Here is a 25,292-nt window from a genome sequence, read left to right on the forward strand (position 1 = left end):
CCTTGGGGAGGGGAGGGGACAGGGGAGTGTTGGAGGCGCCGGAGCCAAGCCCGGCCGGCCGGGCGGGCGGGGAGTAGGAGGAGGAGCCGGGGCGGGCTGGCGGGCGGCCGGGTGGCGGCGGTGGCATGGCGGAGCCGAGCGGGGCCGAGACGAGGCCCCCCATTCGGGTCACCGTCAAGACCCCCAAGGACAAGGAGGAAATTGTGATCTGCGACCGAGCCTCGGTCAAAGAGGTAGTAAGGGTGGCGGGGGTGGGGGTGAGCGCGGAGGAGGGGTCTGCGAAGAGGCGGGTGGTTCTGAGACTGTCGGGCGTGCGGGAGGGCCGGGGAGTGGAGGGCGGGAGCCCAGCAGGCACTCGGAGGAGCAGGAGGGTAGGGCAGGCGGGTAGGGGGCATCCTGCGAGGGCGATTTAGGGGAGCGTGGCGCGTGCTGGGGAAGGGAGGCCGGGGTTTGCCTTGTGGCCTGGGCTGGGGGCGTGGTGGAGAGTGGGAAGAGGACACCTTGCACTGGGCAGGGGGGAGGACCCTAGGTTTGAGGGGAGTGTTCGCCCCGGTTACTGGTCGGGATTCGAGGCGCAGAGGCAGAGTGGGGGCCGGGCCAGGTGCTGAGCCCGGAGAGTGGGCGGCGGGGCGCAGGTTGGGGGGAACTCTGGGCGCCTACTGTGCGACTCAGAGAACGCCCAGAATTCTGACGCCTGGTTGGTGGGGGGAGGATTTCCCTCTGCCTGGATCTTTCCTACTCTTTCAAATTAGAGTGGATACATTTGATTCTCATCCCCTCTGGGATTTACACAGTGTGCAGTAGGTGCTTAGTAAAATATGTTGAATGAGTGAATGAGGGAATATTGCCTGTGTTCACCACCTCCCTGTGGCTGCTCCAGAATTTCACAGAGGCGGGGCTTAAGATAGGCGTCTGATTGGAAGGGAGGGGTCTGGAAGCTGCCTTTGCTTAGCAAGTGCACCCTCTACTTAAGAGTGTGTGTTTGATTTGCTTGGGTTGATGGGGGGCGGGGACGGTGTGTGTGATAGGTTTGGGGAGTCTAACTCTCCCCAGCCAGCCTTTGTTGCCATCATTGCCCCTCCCCCTGACCTTATAAAATGACCACATTCCGTAATTTAAATAATTTTTGCCTGCAAAGCTGAATTTGAAATCAGCTCTAATTGAGAGCTCCCGCCACCCCGCAGCATACATTTGGTAAAGAGGAGCCTGGGCTTTGATGTCAAGACCTGAGTTCCAGTTTGCCCAGGGCAAGTTATCTAACTGCTCTAATCCTCAATTTTCTGGTCTCTGAAATGGAGATAATAATTAACATGTGTAGTTAGTGCTGTTATAAATAACTGGGACTTATTTGTTGTAGTTGTTACAAGAAAACTGGGAATAAAGAGAGGAAAGAGACTTGAAGTCTGAAGAGAGAAGGCTGAGGGGAAACAGGGTTGGGCCAAGGAGTTTCCATGAGAGAACTGCCCAGGTAGTACCCTCAGGGGGAACTTGGGACTGAAGAGGGAGTGGACAGAAGCAGGGCTTGGGAGGGTGAGAGATCCTGGAGTATTGCTGAGAGGAGCCTCTCACTGGTCCAGCTCCCTTGGTTAAGAAAGGAGCAGCTTAATTTCAGCTGGAGGGATGGAGTCAAGACTGCTGAAAGGACTTCCCACGACTAGAGGTGGGAGCAAGGGAATGCAGAAGCTTTGAAGGAGAGGCAGGGTCCCTGGTTGGTGGAGCCCAGGCAGCCTCCACAGTGACCTTTGCCTCTTGATCACAGTTTAAAGAGGAAATCTCCCGGAGATTTAAGGCACAGCAGGATCAGCTGGTCCTGATCTTCGCAGGCAAGATCCTCAAGGATGGGGACACACTGAACCAGCATGGGATCAAGGATGGGCTCACTGTTCATCTGGTCATCAAGACCCCTCAGAAGTAAGTTCAGGAGAGGAGCAGGTCCAGCTTCAGATTGGGCTTTCTTTGTTTCTCCCCATCTGACACTTTCTCACCCATTGTTCAAGCATATGTCTGTGGAAGGTCTGTGGAATGCCAAGACCCAGGAAGGTGGCTCTTCGATGGGCTGCCAGAAGGCCTTGTGATCGGACCTGCAGGGCTAGGGAACTTGACTTACCTCGCCCTAAATGACCTGGAGATAGAGGATACTGGCTCCTTTCTCCCTCTGCCCAATTTCCTGACTGCCCCCGGCATCACCCTGCCCCAGCCTCAGGGTTACCTCAGAGGTGGCTTGGTCTAGGGCTGTGCTGCGCAGCACAGGTAGAAATCATGGTCTTCCCTTTTGTGTCCACTTCAATGAGGATTTTTCTTTCTTTCTCAGGGTTCAAGATCCAGCTACTGCCACTGCTTCTTCCCCTTCCACCCCAGACCCAGCCTCAGCCCCCTCCACCACCCCTGCTTCACCTGCCACGTCTGCCCAGCCCTCCACTTCTGGAAGTGCCACTTCAGATACAGGCAGTGGAAGCCGAAGGGGCAGTGGAGGGGGTACCTCCCCAGGGACTGGGGAGGGACCTCCCAGTGCCACTGCATCCATACTCTGTAAGCCTTTAGGGAGGAAGGCACCACACTGTTATAGTCTATAGAGTGGGAGAGAGGCCAAGAAGAGGGGAATGTTGATCCCTGCTCCTGATCTGATGGGGATTGGGGCCCCTGAACATAGGGTTCCAGACACTGGTGCTTGAGCCAAGTTGGGAGGAAACCAATCTACAAGGGCTTCCCAGAAGAGGGGAGCATGGTGAAATATTAAGGGTGAAGGGAGAAATGGGGCTGGGGATGTGGAAAACCGAGGGTATTGGAGTTTGGGAAAAAGGTGGGCCCAACAGTATCCAGTTGGAGAATATTTATTTGCTCATTCAGGATGCCGTCACTGATTGCCCTCTCTGGGTTCAGTACCGTGCCTGCCTGTCAGCCTTGGCCATCAAAGAGGTCTCAGTCTAGTAGGCTCCCATCTCTTTGCCAGCAACAGATCAGGGCTGGGTCTGTGGAAATGATTGAGAAAGGGAGATGTGAGAAGCAGAGGGGGCCCATCCTGGTTCCTTCAGGTGATTTCAGTGGCTCTGGCCAGGTAGAAGAGTCTTGGGACAAACTGACCCTGCTCCCCTCCCGCACAGCTGGCTTTGGGGGCATCCTGGGCTTGGGCAGCCTGGGCTTGGGCTCTGCCAACTTCATGGAGCTGCAGCAGCAGATGCAGAGGCAGCTGATGTCCAATCCTGAGATGCTGTCGCAGATCATGGAGAACCCCCTGGTCCAGGACATGATGTCTAACCCCGACCTGATGCGCCACATGATCATGGCCAACCCCCAGATGCAGCAGCTGATGGAGCGGAACCCTGAGATCAGTCACATGCTCAACAACCCTGAGCTTATGAGGCAGGTGGGTCTGAGAGAAGGTTGGGGGTGCGTGGAGGACCCCGGGCACCCAGCTGTACCCTGTCTTACCATTTCCTACCTTGTCCTACCTTGATATGTTCATTCATTCAACAGCCACGTTTTGAGCACTGGGGGTACAGTGATGAAAAGACATAGGCCTAGCTCTCTAGGAACTACTTCTTTTTTCTTTTATTTTTAGATTTGTTTTATTTATTTATTTGTTTTTGGCCGTGCTGGGTCTTTGTTGCCGCATGGGCTTTCTCTAGTTGCTGCCAGTGGGGGCTGCTCTTTGTTGTGGTCTTCTCATTGCGGTGGCTTCTCTTGTTGCAGAGCACAGGCTCTAGGGCACACGGGCTTCAGTAGTTGTAGCTTGTGGGCTTGGTAGTTGCTGCTCTTGGGCTCTAGAGCTCAGGCTCAGTAATAGTGGTGCACAGGCTTAGTTGCTCCATGGCATGTGGGATATTCCCAGACCAGGGATCAAACCTGTGTCCTCTCCGTTGGCAGGTGGATTCTTAACCACTGGACCACCAGGGAAGCCCCCCAGGAACTTCTGGTCTCAAAGGGAAGTGGGACAAGTAAGAAGGCATTTATAGTACAGCGTGGATAGTACTATCATAGAGATGGTCACAGGATCCCTTAGGAGCACACAGAAGGGCTCCTGACCCTACCCTGGGGCTCAGAGGGGGCCATAAAGGAAGTGTTGCCCAAGCAGAGACCCAAAAGAGGAAGAATGAACCAGAGGGAAAAAGAAGAGTATTCAGGGCTAAGGGACAGCAAGCACAAAGGCCTGGGAATGAAAAGTAGGATTGGAGACCTTTGTGGCTGGGCAGGGCCAGGTGGATAAGGGAGGGTTAGGTGAGTGAGGAAGACCCAGGCAAGGGGGTCTGGTGTTGGTCTTCGGGAGCTCTGTCTTGTGGCCACCCACTAGGGGATGAGGGTAGATGATCTTAGCAGAACCGTGGACGCTAGTGCTGGACTCACCAGAAGGTAAGTCCCAGAAGGGCAAGACTTTGCAAATGTTTTGTTCACTGCCTAGAACAGTGCATAGTGTATAGCTACCACTGGTGTATAGTTACCACTCAATAAGTACTTAGTAAGTGAATGACTTGTGGAATAAGAGATCAGAGGCTTATCATAGGCATAAAAGTGTCTTAGAAGAGGCATGTATGGAGCAGATTTAGGAAGAAGGACAGGGAAAGCTTTGCAATGGATGAGAACAAGAAGCTGCTGTACTCACTGTCCCCTCGTTATTGAGAGTGAGACATTGGCTCCCAAGAGAAAGCCCTCATCCTATTTCTCAAGATTCAGTGAGGCCAAAGACCTGTAGTGAGATCCAGAAGGTGTTGGAAGCATCGTCCCAGCTTGAATCCTTTCCCCCCACCAATTTGTGGTCATTTATCAGAAGCCGTAATCTAGTCTTGGTCAGACAGACCAACCTGGCCTTGAACCCTGTCTCCACCGCTAACTGACTGTGGGTACTAGGCAGTGAGTCTCTGAGCCTATTTTCTTATCTGCTAAATAGGGACAGAAAAACATACTTGGGATAGTTATCATGGGGATTAAATGACTTGAATTCTGTAAATTACTTAGCTCAGTGCCTGTATGTAGTAACTGTTCAATAGATGTTAATTTTCTCTCTTGCTTTCTCCCTTTTCTCATGTACTTTCTTTCTTTTTTTTAATATTTATTTAGTTTACTTACTTGGCTGTGCTGAGTCTTCATGCAGGATCTTTAGTTGTGGCATGTGGGATCTAGCTCCCTGACTAGAAATCAAACCCAGGGCCCCTTGAACTGGGAGCTCAGAGTCTTAGCCACTGGACCACAAGGGAAGTCCCTCTCATGTCCTTTCTTATTGAACTTCCTTGTGTTCCCTGATACTTCTGCAGATCCCCTGAACCTGAGAGAGGAAAGCTGCTGCCCTCACCCCATCTGGGATCATTATACCCCCAAAAGTCAACCAGAATACCCACAGAGAGGCAGGGTTGGAGCCAAGATGACAATAGAGAAAGGAAATCCAGTTCACCCTCCTCCCAGCCACTCTGGGTCAGTTCCTGGGCCCGGGACCCTAGTCCTGGTCCCCCTTTTCAAGGCCCAGTCTTTTTCAAGCTTGGTGACGCCCTGGTTCCAGAGTCATTCTCTCTTTTCCTTTTCCACCAGACAATGGAGCTTGCTCGAAATCCAGCCATGATGCAGGAGATGATGCGGAACCAGGACCGAGCTCTAAGCAACCTGGAGAGCATCCCTGGAGGGTACAATGCCCTCCGCCGCATGTACACAGACATCCAGGAGCCCATGTTCAGTGCTGCCAGGGAGCAGGTGGGGCCAGGGGCTGGGCTGTGGGAGGGCAGTCTGAACGCAGGAGCACCCAGCCCAGACCCAGGCAAGCCTGAGGTGCTATCTGCTCCTCTTTCCTTCCCTAGTGCCCTGAGGGTAGGCCTTGGCTTGAAGGTGGTTTTCACAGGGCACAGCCGGGGATGGTCCATCTCGGCATGGGACTGAAGCCCTGGGGCAGAAGACAGCAGGGGTCCCTAGGAAGTGGGGGCAGTGCAGTATCCAAGGGCTTTGACATTGTTCTGGCAGACTTCTTGCGCGGGCTCAAAGGTTGTGGGGCAGGCCTGAGGTCAAAGAGCCCACCCTTCCACAGTGTGTCTCAAGTGTGGTCCACAGATCACCTGCATCAGAAGCACCTGGGGTGCTTGTTAATCATGAGATTCCTGGTTCCCATCTTTGAGATACTTATTGAATCAATCTCTGGAATTAAGCGTTGGGAATATGTGCTTTCAAAAATGCTTTGTGAATTTTTTTCAAATATACAAAAAGTACAGCATTCTCTCATATTAAAGTTTAATTTACACTAAATACATTATGCATTTACCTGTTTCAAAACTCAGAAGTTACACAAAGTAAACAGAAGGATATTTAAAAAGAGTGGAAAGGTATCCAAGCTTAATAAAAGTATACAAAAGAGATCCTTCTATTTCCATCTCCCAGCCCTCTCTTTTCTATCCTGGAGTTAATGAATATTTTTAGTATTTTGTGTGTTTTCCTAGATATCTTTAACATTGGCAAATAAGATATTACACATGGAATTGCAGCCGTCACATGCCCCTCCCCCATCCTATGCCTCTCTTTCCCTCTCGGAGTCACTACCACCCTGAAGTCGGTGTTTGTCGTTTTGATTCTTTTATTATCTATGTATGTATCCATAAATAATCTGTGGCATCATTTTGCATATTTTTTCAACCTTATGGAAGTGATATGCTGTTTGTATAATTTTAGACTTGCTTTTTAAAAACATCTAGAAATGTTTCATTTGAAGAATAATATAGTTGCAGAAAGGTGCACATATCCTAAGTGTTTGGCTTAATGGATTTTCACAAACTGAACAGTCTGTCCCCACAACCAGCACCCAGGTAGGAGAGTGGGACCTCACAATACTTTTTCCTTGTGGAAAGGAAAAAGCACCATGTCCTGAGCAGTCCATGCCATCCCAGCAGATTTCTTGTTCATGGCATTGCTAGTGGTAGTGTTATTCGCTCAGTTGTGTCTGACTCTTTGTGACCCCATGGACTGTAACTTGCCAGGGTCCTCTGTCCATGGGATTCTCCAGGCAAGAATACTGGAGTGGGTTGCCATTCCCTTCTCCAGAGGATCTTCCAGACCCAGGGATCAAACCTAGGTCTCCTGTGCTGCAGGCAGATTAGTGTGCACCTTGCTGGCTCGGTTCCTATAATGATACCACTTTGTCTTAATTAAGCCTAGGCATCAGGTAGGGTGACTCTCCCCTCCCCACTGCAGCTTATTCTTCACCGTCATCTTGATGATTATTGCCATTGCTCTTTCAAACTTTAGAAAGTGCTTATAGAAATTGAAAGAAAGTGCTTATGAAGATTACCTGTGGGTTTTTAGTTTATTTAAGTTTTATTTTACTAAAGTATTTAAAATGTATATCAAAGTAATGCATGTACCTGGTTAAAAAAAAATTCAAGTAGTTGAGCAAGGCTTAGACCAAGCCCTCAGCTAATTCTGATACACTTTAAGTTGTGGGAACCACTGGCTCAGCTAAAAGAACAGCGTTTGGCAACAGCAAGCCTGCGTCCAAACACCTGCCCCACCATTCTTCAGTGGTGTGGTTTTAAGCGAGTTGCTTCAGCCTCCCTGAGTTTTCTGCTGCCTCATTTTCAAAATGGAGACAATGTATTATAGCATTGTCCTCAATCATTTTGGTCTCTGGATCCCTTTATTTATTTATTAAAAAAAAATTTTTTTTTTGCCTTACTGCACAGCATGTGGGAGGGATCTAGTTCCCTCACCAAGGATCAAACCCGCACCCCTTGCAGTGGAAGCCTGGAGACCAAACTAGATTACTAGGGAATTCCACTCTGGACCCCTTTATATAGTTAGGACCCCAAGGAGGTTTTGTTTTTGTGGGTTAGGTCTATTGATATTCACTGAATCTGAAATTAAAACTGAGAATTTAAATAAATATTTATGAACTCATTCAAAAATAACAATGAACCCATTGCACATTAATATAACCAGCATGCTCTTTTAAAAAATAACTTTATCTCCCAAAACAAAACTTTAGAGGAAAGAATGGCCTTGTTTGACATTTTTGCAGATCTCAGATCAGATCTGCTTCTGTATTCAGTCCATTGCATTGTCACATGTTATGTAGCCTTTGGAAAACACCCCTGAATACTTATGAGAGAATGAGAGTGAAAAAGGCAAATAATGTCTTAGGGTTATAAAAATTGTTTTTAAACCTTGCAGAGGTCCTAGGACCACACTTTGAGAACTGGTGTATTAGAGGGATATTATAAGCATTAGAATGAATGGGTCAGGCACATAGTAGGTGCTCAATAAATGGCCGTTGTTATCAGTTTTGGGAGTTCTGGCAAAGAGATTTAGGCCTTAGGGTGTACTGGGAAGAGCAAAGCAGGACCCAGAACTAGCTGGGGTTGGGTGCTAGGCAAGTTAGCAGAACAGGAAATCTGCAATGATGACAAAGACTGAAACTGTGGTACACGTTCCCTGGCCTGCAAACGCTATTATCTGAACAGGCATCTGGTAGGGCAAAGGAACCACAGCTCAGAGCAGGAGCTGGCCCCCTGTTTGAATAAACAGGAAAAGTAACTGGATATGAAACTCCCTGGTGTGGTGGGGCTGAGGCTGCTCAGGTACCTCCTGCATGGGTAAGGCCTGCCTGGGGACAGGAGAGGGAGGCTGAGCAAGGGGAAGAGGCCTGGGCTCCCTCAGCCATCACATGCCTCAGACAGAGCTCTTTCCTGGCTATCAGCGGGTCCAGAGGGAGGAGATTCAGATGCAGGCTCGGGTGTCCCCTTGGGCAGCCCATCATGTAGTGGGGTGCAGACCCTGAGACAATCCTGGGTAACATCCTAGGGGGCCTGATGCTAGGGGGTACTGTTTAGCTGAAGCAGGCAGTCTAAGAAGATGGGGGTGGGGAGGAGAAAGAAGAGATTACATGGAGGAAGCAACAGAGGACAAGACCTAGGGAAGGGTGCTCAGCCAGAAGCGTGCCCCTCTGAGGGGCTCCACGTGATGTTCCTGGATGGGCAGAATGCCACATGGGGGATCTGGAGGTGAGGAAGAAGGTTCAGCGGAGTTAGACTTGGACTGAGGTGGCTGGAAAAGGGAGAGCTGAAGGCAAATAGGGGTTGGAGTAGTCAGCTCCCATCAAGCCAATAGTTACGTATTGAGCACCTACTAGTGTCAGGGGCCAGGTGTGCAAAGGTCAATCTGACATTGTCTCTCCCTTAAGAGCTAAGGAAAACCAGTATCTCGCGGCACAGTAGGAAAGGTGTGTGTCAAGTACTATAGAGCACAGAGAAGACTAGAAACCAAATATTTAGAGCCACCAGGGGAGATGGGGATGTTTCCGGTGATCTGAGGGGTTCATTTATCCAGTCATTAGCATCAGCCAACTCCCACCTTGCAGGGTGAGGGTGAAGTCGGCCGTTGTGAGGCCAGAAATTGACATGAGGACCTCCACAGTTTTAGATCTCTCTCCCTTTCCTGGGGACCGGGAGGCTATTAGGTGAGAAGAAAGAAAGGGCCTAGCCCTTCTCCCTGATCTGTTTCAGTCCTTAACCCAAAACCTTTCCCTCCTCCCAGTTTGGCAACAACCCCTTCTCTTCCCTGGCCGGGAACTCCGACAGCTCATCCTCCCAGCCTCTGCGGACTGAGAATCGAGAGCCCCTCCCTAACCCCTGGAGCCCCTCGCCCCCCGCCTCCCAGGCCCCCGGGTCCGGTGGGGAGGGCGCCGGAGGATCAGGGGCCAGCCGGGTGCACCCAACGGTCTCCAATCCCTTTGGGATCAATGCGGCTAGCCTGGGGTCAGGTATGTCCTGGGGTGGGCGGAGCTGAGTGGGGTCACCAGGGCAGTCCCCTGCCCCAGGCCTGAAGGGGGTTCACACTGCTCCAGAGTACTGAAGACAGAGGTGAGACTGTATCAGAGCCGCAAACAGAGCTCTGTGGGCTGGAGTAGTGGCTTCAGCCCTCAGAGGGTGAGGCTTGGTTCTAGCCCTTTCCCAGTGTCCCCAAGAGCAACCTAAGTAAAGGCTCGTGAATAAACCAGGCCCCACTTTCTAAGCTCTTTCAACTCTGCTGGTATTATCCAGTGTCAATGGGTTAGACTGGGGATGAGGGTGTGTGAGAGGAATGAGGGACGGGTAGATGTGAGGCTGGGCGAGAGGGATATACAGAGCTGCCTTGTACAGAGTGTAGGTTATACGCTGTGCAACCCTGGGAGATGCCCCATTTATCAAGACTATGACTGTAATGGCCCTAGGGATGTCTGGTAGATGCCATGATTTCTCTGTACTCTGTGGAATATCTTGGTTGGGATAGTCCCTTCCCCTCTATATGCTTATTTCATAAATAAGGGACTTGAACCTGACCCATGGTTTCAGAATTATACTTCTGAGTCTTGAGGGGTCTGGACCATTGCCAGGACGGGGGAAGACCACATGGGAAAGGCTCCAGGCCTTCTGCCCCAGCTCCAACCAGACCGTTGACATACTTGGTTTCCTAGTGAGATTTGGTTTGAGGAAAGGGTCTCTGCTGCTAGGACAAGTTTGAAAACCATTGATCTGGGTCATCTTTAGTCAAATCCTTTCCAACTCTAACATTATCTGACCTGTGGCAGGAACAGAGGGATAGGAATCAGACCCAGTTTGTAACCGGCTTGATCATAGCAGAGCAGATGGTGAGGGAGCCAGGCCAAAGCAGGGCAAGATGACCTCAGGGTCAAGAGAGACTTGGACCCACTCCCCGGGATGTGGGTGCCCACTTTACTGTTGCCTTTCTGAGTTTGGCAACCCCTCAGTGCCTGAAGTAAGGTAGATTGAAATCAGGCATCTGGTTTCCATTTGGACCCCTTTTCTGTTGTTTTGTTTTTTTTCCCTTCCTATCCTAGGGATGTTCAACAGCCCAGAAATGCAGGCCCTCCTCCAGCAGATCTCTGAGAACCCCCAGCTGATGCAGAACGTTATCTCAGCCCCCTACATGCGCAGCATGATGCAAACGCTTGCCCAGAACCCCGACTTTGCTGCTCAGGTATGGGACTGGCATGAGGGGGAGTGTGCTGGGGGCTGTGACTTGTGATGATCCAAATGCTCAAGAGCCAGACTGCCTGGGTTTCTGTATTGAGCTCTGCCACTTCCTAGCTGCATGAGCCAGGCAAGTTATTTATCCCCAGTTTCCTCATTGGTAAAATGGTAATAACAATAGTACCTGCCTTGGAGTTGTGAGGGTTAAGTGAGTTAATAACATAAAGTGCTTAGCACATGGCCTGGCACAGAGTAAGCCCTGTGTACTCAGAAATGTTCGCTATTATCATCCTCATCAGACTGGCTTCTGACTCTAGTCCTTGTCCAGAGTATAGTTCCAGTTCCTCTCACTGTCCCACCTAGGACTTCAGGATACTCTGAGATCCTTGGAAAAGCTGGCCCGGTTTCCTACAGTGGTGGGGTGCTGAGGGAGATGAGGCGGTGGGGGCATTGTGAGGGTGGGTAGGCCCAGGCCTCCCCCTGCTACCTTCACCCTGGCAGATGATGGTGAACGTGCCGCTCTTTGCGGGGAACCCCCAGCTGCAGGAGCAGCTCCGCCTGCAGCTCCCAGTCTTCCTGCAGCAGGTAAGTGAGGAGCCTAGATGGGTGGAGGTTGAGGGCCACCTGGGTAGACCCAGAGGCCAGTGGGTGAAGCTTAAGGGAGGGGCCGCGCCTAGCTCTGGACTCAGGGTCTAGGCCGCCTCCCGTCTCCTGCCACCTCCTTTCCGTGTTGTTTCCCACCAGATGCAGAACCCAGAGTCACTCTCCATTCTCACCAATCCCCGAGCCATGCAGGCGCTGCTGCAGATCCAGCAGGGACTGCAGACCTTGCAGACCGAAGCCCCAGGGCTGGTACCCAGGTGAGGGCCGGGGCAAGTGGGCAACAGGGATCTGGCTCCTCCTCCCCCTCAAGCCCTTTTCCTGCTGCTCTCAGCAGCCCTTGTGTCCCTGAGGATCTGTTTTCCTGTTCCTTCCAACTGCTTTTCCTGCTGGATCTCACGTTCCCACCCTTTTCTCAGAGGCCGTCTCCCCCTTCTCGGTCTCTCCTGCCTGCAGCCTTGGCTCTTTTGGGATGGCCCGGCCCCCAGCATCCTCTGCAGGCAGCAACGCCGGGTCTGCGCCCGAGGCGCCCACCTCCTCGCCAGCCCTCCCAGTCACGTCATCTCCAGCAGGGGCCTCCAGCGCTCAGCAGCAGCTCATGCAACAGATGATCCAGCTTCTGGCTGGAAGCGGAAGTTCACAGGTACGCAGGGCAGCGGACTGGTGCTAGGACCCTGCGGTGCTAAGGGTGGCAGTCAAATGGAAACAGCAGGCTTTGGAGTCAGCCAGACCTGGCTTTAGTTCCTGGTCTGCTACTTTCTAGCCTTAGGTAAGTAACTGATCTTCCATAAGTTTAGTTTCCACAGCTGTGACTTGGAGATAGTAATAGCACTTACTGGGTCAGCTGAGTACTGGTCTATGTGCCTTGTATATATGAGCTCACTTCCTTTACTCTTCACAGCAGCCTTCTTCTTACTCTTTCTGTGTTACAAAGGGGGGAAGCTAAATCCCAGAGAGGTTAAGTGGCTTTCTCAGAGTCACAGAGTGAGTAAGTAATGAAGCTGAAATTCAAACCGAGGCATACTGGCTCCGGAATTTACACTTTAACCACTGTTTTACTACTTCTACTGTATCAGAGGACTCTTGATAATTAAAGCAGCCTCTGGGACGTCCCTGGCAGTCCAGTGGTTTAAGACTCCACATTTCCACTGCAGGGGGCACGGGTTCTATCCCTGGTCAGGGAACTAAGATCCCACATGCTATGTGGTGCGGCCAAAACAAAAATAAAAATGAATAAAGCAGCCTCTGTCTGTGAGACTGGAGAGGAGGATTCTGGGAGGAGAGGTGACCAGAGCCCTGGGCTACAAAGTCTTAGGCCTGGGGCTTGGGGGCAAAGCAGGGGATTACCTCAGGGAAGCCCCTTAACCTTTTTCCGACCTCTGTGACCTCTGGGGAAAGCCTTTCAACAGAAATGGAAGTGTGCCCAGCTCTGTGCGAGGCACTGAGAGGGCTGGGTGAAGCGTTCTCCAAGGCCCAGTCTAGCTGCGTCTGGAGCCCAGTGTGGGTGGATCATGCTGAAAACATCACAGAGTGGCAAAGGGCTCCTGTACTGCGGGTTGGGCGCTCTCATTGCTGGGCTCCTTCCAACCCTGAGTCTTCTGTTCGTGATCTAGGCTATGGCTTCCTGAACATCCCTGGGGGAAAACGTTTCCAGGAGATGTGTTTTGAAGTGTCAAAAATGAAAAGCCTCCTCTTTTGTAAATAACTGTGTTTGTTGATGGGTTAAACACAATTAAACAGGTTCGTGTTTTCCGGGGGCCCTTCTCTGACCTTTAATGTGATCGTGTGTGTGACAGTTGCCAGGAGCAGGTTTGGAGACGGTATTTACTGACCACAGAACATTTGGCTTTTGGACTGCCTGTTAACACCTCCAGAGTGCTGATGGAAAGCAGTTAGGAATATCGGCTGATCTAGACCTATTTGTTACTTTGAAATTTCAAGAAAGATGCACCCCCCTCCTTATGATGGCACAGCTGTTTAGTGATCTGGGACGCCGGCTCCCCTGGCCTCTGTTTGCTGGTCATCGACCCCTGCCCCATTGGTTGATTCTGAGGAGGACTTCGTCTCTCCATCATAAACCCTCGGAATCAGCTAGGCCTTCTGGGGTTGGTCCTGAGCCCACTTCACAAGGCTTGTCCCCTCCAGGTGCAGACGCCAGAAGTGAGATTTCAGCAGCAGCTGGAGCAGCTCAACTCCATGGGCTTCATCAATCATGAGGCCAACCTGCAGGCTCTCATCGCCACGGGAGGGGACATCAACGCAGCTATCGAGAGGCTCCTGGGCTCTCAGCTCTCCTAACCCCTCAGCCCGGGCCTCTTGCGTCTCCCCTCCCTTGATGCCCATGTTTGGCTCCTCTGTCAGCCTGGCCCTCTGCAGCTTGTCATCCCTTCTGCTCTTCTCCCTTGTTCTCTCCAGACAGCAGGGTGACTTTAGAGGGGTGGGCCCAGCCCTGCGGCTCTGAGAATTCCACTTTTACTTCACCTCTTGTAGAACCTTCTCTCCTGGTCCTGCCTGCTTGAGCAGAGCTATTTAAACAGTTTTCAGTTTTTGCTGATCGGCCCCACCTCCTTACTCCACAACCATCTTTTGCAGCCTTCACACTTCTCAGTGGCAGTGCAGAGTTGAAGGAGGAACCCACTGTCTGCTTTATTAGAACAGGGTCTTCTGTCTCTACCACTAGGATTTTTCTTGTCTTATGATTACTTTTGGTAACTCTTCCTCCTCTCTTTCCCCTCATCCCCTCCCACCTCCAGCCTACCCAGCGCTAGACTTCCATCCTCTGAAGGAGGGGCAGGTGAAGCAGGCTGTGATTTTCCTCCTCACCCCATGTTCTGATCACTTTCAGGGGGTCTGTTGGGATTCCCAGTGGAAGGAAGATGCTTGTTCCCCCTGTCTGAAGGGAGACATGAGACGCGGCCCCCCTGGAGCAGGAGTTAACAAGCCCCGAAGTGAAGTTCCTCAGTCGTGTCCGACTCTTTGCGACCCCATGGACTGTAGCCTGCCAGGCTCCTCTGTCCATGGGATTCTCCAGGCAAGAATACTGGAGTGGGTTACCATTTCCTTCTCCAGGGGATCTTCCCGACCCAGGGATCAAACCCGGGTCTCCCGCATTGCAGGCAGACGCTTTAACCTAAGCCCTGGACCAGCCCAATAAGGGGATGAGGGAATGAGACTTTCTGGAGGAAGGGAATGGGGGAAACAGCGTGAGCAGAGGACTTGGAAGTTGGAATTGACAGGGAATGGAAACACTAATAGTTCTTTTAGTCCACAGAGTCTAGGCTTTGGCCTGGCAAAGGAGATTTAGAGATGGTAATGAAATTTGAGTTGAAGAAAAGGGTTCAGAGAAGCTAAACAGTATGGCTCACAAGGGATTATATTGGCTCCATTTCCTCAAACACACATGCTTCTGTACATTCACACACATTTCCATGAACCCAGGACCTGCCCGCATCTCCAGGTACCAGTGATTTAAGCCCCGCTCAGAAGACATGAAGAGGACTGGGGTCTGTCTCAGCAGTGAGGGTGTGTGTGGGTGGGTGGGTGCATGCACGCACGCGCACATGTGCATGTGAGTTGAGTGGGAGGGTGGATACCTTATTGATTTCTGGTTTAGAGTTTTATCCCACCAGACAGAAGTAGGCGGAAGGGCCTGTCTAGGTCAGGAATATATACACCCTGGAGAGCTAGGTCCCCTAGGCCTCTGGATGCCTGGGTAGTGTGGGGACCCCTTCTGAAGCTGTCAGGGCTGTGACTGGCACCCTTGATTACCCCTTCTCTTATTGCTTTTGGGGAATAGTGGGGGAGGAGTCTTTCTAGAACCCCTGGCCGCTCCTGCCCTTGAGTTTTCACTGTTTCCCTCCAGGCCAGAAAGTTCTATTTGAGGAAGGGAAGGAGAGGGCAGCAATGATGCCTTTGATCTGGAATTGGACTTTACTCTAGTGGAGCATAGGGGAGGCTCAGATCACCTCCTCTCTCTGCTACTTAGCCCAGCTGCTTGGAGGACCCGTTACGGAGGCAAGAGGAACTGAATTTTCTCCCAAGTGGGAAAGGGTCCCAAGCAATCCAGAGAGGATGTCTGTGTGGCTTTCCCTCCCTACCTCCCCCAACTCCTACACTGGCCTTTGTAAATAAATGATATGGTCTTTGTTGTGAGGGTGTCTTGGTGTTTGTTTCCTGGGGTAGAGGAGGCTGGCTGAAGACACTTCTTGGTTTTAGAGGGCTTTTGTAAAGCCGTATCCAGACCAGTGGTTAAGAATCTGCCTTACAATGCAGAGGAAGCGGGTTCCATTCCTGGTTGGGGAACTAAGATCCCACATGCTGCAGGCAACTAAGCCCACATGCTCCACAACTCCTGAAGCCTGCTCGTTCTAGAGCCAAAGCGCCACAGCGAAAGATCCCTGCATGACGCAAGGAAAGTCCCGTATGCTGCAACCAAGACCTAACACAACCAAATAAAATATTTAAAAGAAAGTGTTCAGAATCATTGAAGGTAAAGGGATAACTGATCATGCAGCTATCTGTAATCTGTGGTTTAGGAATGGAAAGGATTGTTCTCTTCCATTCCTCATTGCCAGACCATAAGTTATCAGGTCCCACCCCACCCACCACTCCCATAAGTCAGGGCTGGGAGAGGAATGTATGAAAAGTGCTAGGAATATGGCTAAGTCCTTGCTTCCATCCCCTGATCTCTTGGCAAGACTATCCTCTCCTTACCCCGGGTAAAAAGGTCAAAACAAACCCTTACATCCAGATTTTATGTAAGTGGAGTTTAGCAGTTATTAGTCTTAAGCTCTGAGGCTAAAATCTAGCTCTACAACGGCTGCTGCTGCTAAGTCTCTTCAGTTGTGTCTTACTCTGTGACCCTGTGGATGGTAGCCCACCAGGCTCCGCTGTCCATGGGCATTCTCCAGGCAAGGATACCGGAATGAGTTGCCATGCCCTCCTCCAGGGGATCTTCTCGACCCAGGGATCAAACCCACATCTCCATGTCTCCTGCCTTGGGAGGTGGATTCTTTACTGCTAGTACCAGCTGGAAATCCCTGCCCTACAACTAATCAGTGTGAGTCTAAGGAAGTCTTCATATGTCTACAGTTTTATCTTTTGTATAGTGAGGTTATGGGCTAGAGTTCTGTGATATCTGCAATAAAGCGAGTGGGAAGTTCCACTTCTAATAATGGTAGGCTGGATGTTTCAGACCAACCCTCAGAAATTTTAAATACGAAAAGTATCAAAAATCAAAGGACTAACGAAGATTGACTGGGAATCCAGAGAGAAAAGAAGACTCCAGGGCTGCCTTTGCTCAGGGGGCTTTTCCAATTGGGAAAAGGCTTCTGAGAGGCTGTGCTATGCTTTTGAGGGCCTTGAAGGATGAGAGCTAGAGGAAGAAAAAAATCAGAATCTGGGATAGCTAAATATAGGGATGCTGGTAAAGATCCACCTAGACTAGGAACCCCTAAGGATGAATCAGAAGGAAACCAGTTGTATTCTGCCTCCTGGTGTGCCACCATTCTGGGTGGTCCAGAAACTCTCAAGTCTTGAACTTGGAGTAAGCTGATCCATATGTGTAGCATCTCCAGAGGCTTGGGAGAAGCAAGCAGAAATCTCAAGGAACTTAACACCAATCTAGACCTCAAAATTATTATAATTAATAATTTTTCAAATATGACATCAACCACAATGAGAATTAGTCAAGAGACTGAAGAAAGCAAACCTGAAATGACACCCTTAAAAGGAAATGAGAGGCAACAAATAGACAACTCCATGTAGCAGAGTTATGCAGAAATAAGTGTATGACAAGATAAAAGCAAGGCTTGCAAATTTCAGCAGAGACCTGACGCTTACACAGACATAGCACAATCGGAAAAGGACCAAATAGAAATTTTAGCTAGAAAAAAAAGAAAAAAAAAATTTTTAGCTAGAAAAATAAAATAAGTGAAATTAAGATCTCAAGAGATGGGTTTAATAGCAGGCTAGACATAGCTGAGGAGAGAATTGGTAGATTATAGAAACAGAATGAAACTTGAAAAGTAAGGATGGAAAATACAGAAGAGACACGAAGTTGGGCTAAATTATGTTTACCTGGAGTCCAAGGAGAGGAGAGAAACGGAAAAAAGCAACCCGAAGAAGTAATGTCAGAATTATGTACAATTGATGAAAGCCATCAGTTCACAGATTTAGGAAACCCAGTGACTTAAACTCTGCAAAAAGAAAACATCCTAAAGAAACTAGGGAATAAAGATGGTTTATCCTCAGAGGAACAACAGACAACCGCTTATATCTCAACTGCAAAACTGGAAGGCAGAAGAGTGAAATGCCATCTTCCCTATGTTTAAAGAAGGTGGGAGCCCAGAGAAAACATCATTCAAAAAATGAAAACAAAACAAAGATATTTTCAGACAAACGAAAACAGCCCACAACCAGCAGTCTCATACTAAGGGAAATTCCAAAGGGTAATAGTCTTTAGTCATAATAAAAAGGAAAAAAAAAAAGGAAAAAATATCATATAATGATGGGTGCATGCCAAAGGGATACAAGAGTCAACTGAAAGAGCTCCCGATGGCCAAAGCTAGAACAATTTAAGCAGCAAAACAAGTAAGTATAAAATAAATGCTCTTGCATCTGTACTGATACAAATAAATAATTGAATAAATAAACGAGTGAGAAGACACAAATCTGTGTAGAAAAATTACAAACAACGTATGTAAATATTCTGCCCTCAAGGAGAGGAACAGAATACCCATTCCTCACTTGTAGGCTGCACACGCCTACCTAACAGAGTATAGTGTGGAAAGGGCTGGAGTGGGGGGCATTAGAGTGGGGGACACTACCTCAGTCAGGTGACCAGGGTCAGTGATAAAGCATGTTGAGAGTATGTACTCGTGAGATGATGTGAGGAAAGCTACATTTTACCTCTGTTCTCTTCCTCCTCCAAACTTATAACCTCAGTCCAATCATGAGAAAAACAAACATGTTCCAACTGGGGACATTCTACGAAATATCTATCCAGTACTCCTGGAAACTGTCAAGGTCATCAAAAACAAGGAAAGGCTGGAAAATTGTTACAACCAAGAGGAGCCTTAGGAGAAAGGAGTAAATGTAATGCCCTAATGTTCCAGGACAGGACCCTGGAACAGTAAAAGGATATTAAGTAAAACAAATAAATCTGAATAAAGTATAGACTAAGTTAATGATAATGTATCAGTAGTGGTTCATTAATTGTAAAAATGTACCATAGTAATGTAAGATGATAATAATAGGGAAAACCAGGTGTGGGTATACAGGAACTCTTTTACTGTCTTTACAATCATTCTGTAAATCTAAAATTAGTCAAATTGAAAAGTTTAAATAAGACAAAGCCAGAGAGAATATACAAAATAGAACTTCCACATAATATGGCAGATTTAAACTTTAATATATAAGTAATTTTATTAAATGTAGATGTATTAAATGCTTCAATTAAAAGTCAAAGTTTGGGACTGGTGGTCCAGTGGTTGGGAATCTACTTTGCAATGCACAGGACTCAGGTTTATCCCTGGTTCAGGAACTAATATCCTGAATGCTAGTTGCTGTCTAGTCATTAAGTTGTGTCCAACTGTTGTGCCACCCCATGGACTGTAGACTGCCAGGCTCCTCTGTCCATGGGATTTTCCTGGCAAGAATACTAGAGTAGGTTGCCATTTCCTTCTCCAGGGGATCTTCCCAACCCAGAGATCAAACCCATGTCTCCTGCTTAGCAGGCAAATTTTTTACCACCGAGCCAACAGGGAAGACCATCCTGAATGCTATGTAGCAACTAAGTTTGCACAGCTGAAAAAAAAAGAACTCAAAGACTGTGAGGTTGGATCAATAAAATAAAAATGTAACTACAAGGCCCTGAAGATCTTGTGAATGGATGCTCTGATGTGAGCCTGCAGGACAGCCCAAGCTACATCCTATCCTACATCTACTGGGGACACGGAGGCCAAGTCCAGAAGGCCCCAGGCTCACTGGTGGTCTCCTCTGCAGGGAGGGGAGGCACTGAGCCTGCCCTGACGCTGAGCAGGGGTCAAGACACCCCAAGGGCACTCACAGAGCCCATGGTGGGTAGCTCCCAAACCAGCTGCTTTGTGGGGAGGAGCAACCTTTCATCCCAGAGGCCTTTCCACCACCTGAGTCATAGCCTTCTTTGCAGAGTGATGGGGGAGGAGAGACAAGGCCCAGCCTCAAAGAGAGGCTGGTGTCCAAGAGAAGACACGTAAAGGTCTGGTTTTAATCACTCACCTTTATTTTTCCTTCTTTTTTAAATAATTTTATTTATTTATTGGCTGTGCTGGGTCTTCGCTGCTGTGCAGGCATTTTTCTGGTTCTGCTGAGTGGGGGCTACTCTTTGTTGTGATGTGCAGGCTTCTCAGTGCGGTGACTTCTCCTGTGGAACACAGGCTTCAGTATTGCAGCATGTGGGTTCACGCTTGGGCTTAGTTGCTCTGCGGTATGTGGAATCCTCCAGGACCAGGGATCGAACAAGTGTCTCCTGCATTGGTAGGCAGGTTCTTTACCACTGAGCCACCAGGGAAGCCCAATCACTCACCTTTAAATGAAACATTCTGAATTCCTCAGTGGGTGGAGCTGGGGGTAAGGGAAACAATCTAAGTGTATCCTGACCATAAGACATTTATTGAACATAAGAAAATAGAAAAATTCAAAATAACAGTTTGGAAAAAGATAAACTGTATCAACACAAACCAGAAGAAAATTAGGATAGCTATATTGATAATAAACTAGCTAGAATTTCAGGCAGAAAGTAACACTTAAGAGTTAACTCATAAAGATGAAAGGTAACATTCACCAGAAAAATATATAACCATCTTAAATATTAATATTTATGCATCCAATAACATGGCCTTAATATATAAAAAGAAAAAAATTGAGAGCACTACAAAGAGAATTAGAAAAACTCCCAATCATAGATTTCAATATACCTATCTCTATAATTGATACAACAGGCAGGGAAAAAGTATCAGTGTTAATTAACTCTAAAAGTGAAAGTGAAAGTGAAGTCGCTCAGTCGTGTCCGACTCTTTGTGACCCCGTGGACTGTAGCCAATCAGGCTTCTCCGTCCATAGGATTCTCCAGGCAAGAATACTGGAGTGGGTTACCATTTTTTTCTCCAGGGTATCTTCCCGACCCAGGGATCGAACCCGGGTCTATTGCATTGGAGGCAGACGCTTTAACCTCTGAGCCACTGATAGGGTTTTTTGGTTTATTGTTTGTTTGTTTTAATCCGTCGGTATCCCGGTATTGAGTTATAGTTTAATTGGTAGCATTTTTTTAAACTGATAACATTTTAAAGCTTTTTGATAGTAAGTAAAGTAACAGTGTGTTATATGTTGGACTGTGTCTCTCAAAAAGTCATATGTTAAAGTCGTAACCCTCAGTACCTCAGAATGTGACCGTACTTGGAAAGGGGGCTTGGGTCATTGCAGGTGAAATTGATTAAGATGAGGTCATACCAGGAGTAGGGCTTCCCCAGTGGCTCAGCAGTAAAGAATCGTCTGCAATGCAGGAGATGCAGGAGACTCGGGTTCAGTCCCTGGGTCAGGAAGATCCCCTGGAGGAGGAGCCAGAGTCGGACACAACTGAGCGACTAAGCACAGCACATACTGATACTAAAAATTACCAGCAAACCATCAGATGCTAGGGGAGAGGTATGGAACATATTCTTCCTCCAGCCTTCCAAAGAACAAATACTGCCAGCACCTTAGTCTCATACTTCTATCCTCCAGAACTGTGAGACAATAAATTTCTATTGTTAGAGCTCTCTGTTTTGTGGTACTTTTTTTAAGGCAACCCTAGCAAAAAAAAATACTGGGTGCATCTTATTTTCAATGAAAAGCAATCCGTATAATACTACATCCAATAAACGAGAATATACATGTATATACATATTTTCAAGCATACATGGAACATCTGCAAACACTGAACATATGCTGGGAATATAGCAATTTTCAATGAATTTTAAAGGATAGAAATAATACAAAATATCAAGACTTCCCTGGTGGTCCAGGGAAGTGACTGGTGTGTGGGTTCGATCCCTGGTCTGAGAACTAAGATCCCAACTGCTGCTCTGCCGAAAAATTATAAAATGATAATACAAAGTACAATCTCTAATCTTAATACAGTTTTCTAGAACTCAAGATTTTTGGAAATAATGAAATATACTACTAATTAAACCATCGGTCAAAAAGACATAACAATGTGAATTATTATACGATATTTAAATAATGACAAAAAATTACCTGTAAAAACTGATGGGATGGGCTTTCCTGGTGGCTCTGTGGTAATAAAAATTCTGCCTGCCAATGCAGGAGACATCAGTTTGATCCCTGATCTGGGAAAATCCCACATGCCTCAGAGCAATTAAACCCATGAGCTGCAAATAATGAGCCTGCGTTTTAGAGCTTGCAAGTTGCAGCTACTGAGCCCACACCCCAAAAGTACTAAAGCCTGCACACTCTAGGACCTTCAAGCCGCAACTAATGAGCCCCCATGCAGTAACCACCGCAGCCCACATGCCTAGAGCCCCTGCTCCACAGCAAGAGAAGTTATCGCAGCGAGACTGAGCATCGTAACCAGAGAGTAGCGTGTGTGCAGCAAGGAAGACTCGGTGCAAACAAAAATAAACAAGTATTGCAGTGTGCATATGTCATTTTTTAAAATTAAAAATAGAATTATATTATGGTCCAGCAATTCCACTTCTGTGTATATACCCCAAAGAACTGAAAGCAGGGTCTTAAAGAGGTATTTGTACACCTATGTTGGTAGCAGCATTATTCACAATAGCTAAGATGTGGAAGCAACCCAAGTGTCCACTGGTAGAGGAATGGATATACAAAATGTATATAAATGTATACAATGGGGAGCAGGGGCCCGGGGCTGCGGGCTCATAGACCATGAGCTCTGTGTCACACCACCGGTTTGCAGGTGGCTGCACCAAGGCGCCAGAGGAGGCGCCCAAGGAGCCACAGGTACTCCACAGTGCTGGCTTCTATGAATGCTTCAGTGTGTGCTTGGCATTTGGCGTCCTGTCCATGACCCACCCGGGTAGGGGTCGCGATCAGCCCTGCAGTGGATGTCTCTGTGCACCAGAGCAAGCTGCACCTGGAGGGCTTCTGGCGCTTGAAGGAGGGCGAGGCTGTGGAGTTCACCTTTAAGAAGTCAGCCGAGGGCCTGGCCTCTATCCGAGTCACGGGCCCTGGTGTGCTGTTCTGTGTTGGGAGCGAAAGGCGACCCAAAGGAAAGAATATGCAGAAACACAGGTCAAAGGGAGAGATGTGCTACAATTGTGGAGGTCTAGACCATCATGCCGGAGAAGGCAATGGCACCCCACTCCAGTACTCTTGCCTGGAGAATCCCATGAACAGAGGAGCCTGGTAGGCTGCAGTCCATGGGGTCACTAGGAGTTGGACACGGCTGAGCGACTTCCCTTTCACTTTTCACTTTCATGCATTGGAGAAGGAAACGGCAACCCACTCCAGTGTTCTTGCCTGGAGAATCCCAGGGATGGGGGAGCCTGGTTGGCTGCCATCTATGGGGTCACACAGAGTCGGAAACGACTGAATCAACTTAGCAGCAGCAGCAGCAGCAGACCATCATGCCAAGAAATGCAACCTGTCACCCCAGTCCAACAAATGCCACTTCTGCTACAGCACCAATCATATGGTAGCCTCATGTCTGTTGAAGGCCCAGCAAGCTCCCAGCTCCCAGGGAAAGAAAGCCTACTTTCGGGAGGAGGAAGAGAACCGTAGCCCTGCCATGTTCCCAGAGGCCCAGAATTGAGCCACAGTAGGTAGCAGCTATCCTTTCGTGATCAGAAAGTTTTGAGAAGCAGGCATCAATCGGCAGAGTGGAGTAAGTGGGGACAGGGTGGGTAGGGGGCAGCTGCACTGCCATGTATCTCAGGCCAGGGTGCAGAGCATCACCCCCTCTTCTCTCTTGGTGGGAGGAAGTCATGAAACGAAGGAACTCCAGTCACGCTCTCTCCAAACGCATGTGAGGGCTTTGGGGGTTAACCCTCCCTGCATGCTTTATCTGAGTCTGCACCCCCAGAATCTCCAGCTTTTGAAAGTGGTCTGGATAGAGAATTTGTTTTACTCTTAAAGGAGATGGAATAATATTTCCCATGCCAGAGTGAAAAGATCAAGCATGAGACCAGATTGATGAACCCAACCCACAAGTCACTGCATTCTGTGGGAGGAAATTTGTCAGCAGGGAGGCAGGGTTTTCCACATCTTGTCTTCTCATAACCCCCTCTTGGAATGGAGTGCTGAGAACTGTCCTAAGCAGTGGGTTGTGATGACAGGTGAAAGGGATGGTCTGAAGAAACAGCTGCAGTCCTGGTGCTTCTAAGCTCACTCCCACCCCATTCAGGACCAATACAATTTTATTTATTTGCTGCCCTTGGTGACTATGCCTTGGGTCCTTCTTTCTCCAGGATTCCAACCACACTAGTTCTTGGGGAATGACGTATCTTGTGTATTTTAACTATTTTTTCATGATATATAAATATTCTGGTTTTGTATTCTTGTATATTTTAATCTAAGACCCCATACCTGCACTGTGTTCTCAGGTATGTGAGCAATCTCAGGGGTGAGTTGGCAGGAGCTCTGGGTCTGCACGATAGGAATGCTTTTTGTTGCTCTATCACCAGAGAGAACAACTATTTGAAGTGTATAGCCTATTGAACTACCTCATTTTTGCCAGTTAGAGCTGGCTTTTATGCCAGATTCCCTGGTAGCTCAGCTGGTAAAGAATTCGCCTGCAGTGAGGGAGACCTGGGTTCGATTCCTGGGTGGGCAAGATCCCCTGGAAAAGGGAATGGCTACCCACTCCAGTATTCTGGCCTAGATAATTCCATGGACTGTATGGTCCATGGGGTCGAAAAGAGTCAGACACAACTGAGTGACTTTCATTTTCACTTTCTGCTGTGGTGTCCTCTTGAAACCCCTCCATCTTCAATGTTTCATAAGAGACTAGGTTTTTACTGGGTTGCTGCATGACTTAGTCTTCTACTGAAAGATTGGAAATTGGTTTGAATAGGGAGAGGTGGTGCAGAGAGGTTAGGAAAGGCTGGGCCAGGTAAAAGCAGAGAGGGGAAGCTAAGATTAGGCAAAGGTCCTCTGTAGGTGTGATAAAGGATCCCATTCTAGACCTCTAATCCCAGGGCACAGGACTCACTTTACATATCAGATCCATCCTTCACTGGATTGGGTTAAACCTACCAGGCACAGCGGGCTTCTCTGGTGGCTCAGACAGTAAAGTGTCTGTCTACAGTGTGGGAGACCCGGGTTCAAGCCCTGGGTTGGGAAGATCCCCTGGAGAAGGAAATGGCAATCCACTCCAGGACTATTGCCTGGAGAATCCCATGGGCAGAGGAGCCTGGGAGGCTGCAGTCCATGGGGTTGCAAAGAGTCAGATATGACTGAGCAACTTCACTTCACTTTACCAAGCACAGCAGGGTATATTGTATGTGTGTTTTTTTTTTTAATAAAAAACGTGAGTTGGTAAAGATAGGTTTTAAGAGCAATGTCTCTGTACCCATTTTGAGCTGCCCAGGGTTGGATACATGAAGCAAGGACAAGATCCTTAACTTTATACAATTCTGGGCATTTCCTGCTTGTCTTCCAGGGAGACCATCAGCTATGGCTTCTTCGTGGTTCCCAGAGCCACGGTCCTGCCCTGCTGCAGAAGTGACTAGTATCATGGTGGCTAAAGGGAAAAAGGGA

The 25,292-nt window shown here is 48.6% G+C and overlaps 1 protein-coding gene and 1 pseudogene across 5 annotated transcripts; both read left to right on the top strand.

Annotated features, from left to right (window-relative positions):
- Nucleotides 1–98: 98 nt before the first annotated feature.
- Nucleotides 99–15,683, top strand: UBQLN4 (ubiquilin 4). Of its 5 annotated transcripts, NM_001435004.1 has the most exons (12): nucleotides 99–233; nucleotides 1,358–1,468; nucleotides 1,760–1,911; nucleotides 2,312–2,529; nucleotides 3,102–3,364; nucleotides 5,518–5,676; nucleotides 9,496–9,721; nucleotides 10,799–10,938; nucleotides 11,433–11,516; nucleotides 11,676–11,791; nucleotides 11,988–12,174; nucleotides 13,677–15,683. In NM_001435004.1, the coding sequence occupies exons 5-12, from the start codon at nucleotides 3,158–3,160 to the stop codon at nucleotides 13,827–13,829; spliced, it is 1,272 nt and encodes a 423-aa protein (NP_001421933.1). In that variant the 5' UTR covers nucleotides 99–233; nucleotides 1,358–1,468; nucleotides 1,760–1,911; nucleotides 2,312–2,529; nucleotides 3,102–3,157; the 3' UTR covers nucleotides 13,830–15,683. The 5 variants fall into 5 exon arrangements, 4 of the variants coding, with proteins under 4 accessions (NP_001421933.1, NP_001421930.1, NP_001421931.1 ...); NM_001435001.1 differs by lacking the exon at nucleotides 1,358–1,468; NR_198883.1 differs by lacking the exons at nucleotides 1,358–1,468; nucleotides 9,496–9,721.
- An 86-nt stretch (nucleotides 15,684–15,769) lies between these two features.
- Nucleotides 15,770–23,346, top strand: LOC784466 (protein lin-28 homolog A-like; annotated as a pseudogene).
- The last annotated feature ends 1,946 nt before the right edge of the window (nucleotides 23,347–25,292 follow it).

This window comes from Bos taurus, chromosome 3, assembly GCF_002263795.3.
Source record: "Bos taurus isolate L1 Dominette 01449 registration number 42190680 breed Hereford chromosome 3, ARS-UCD2.0, whole genome shotgun sequence".
NCBI classification, from domain to species: domain Eukaryota; kingdom Metazoa; phylum Chordata; class Mammalia; order Artiodactyla; family Bovidae; genus Bos; species Bos taurus.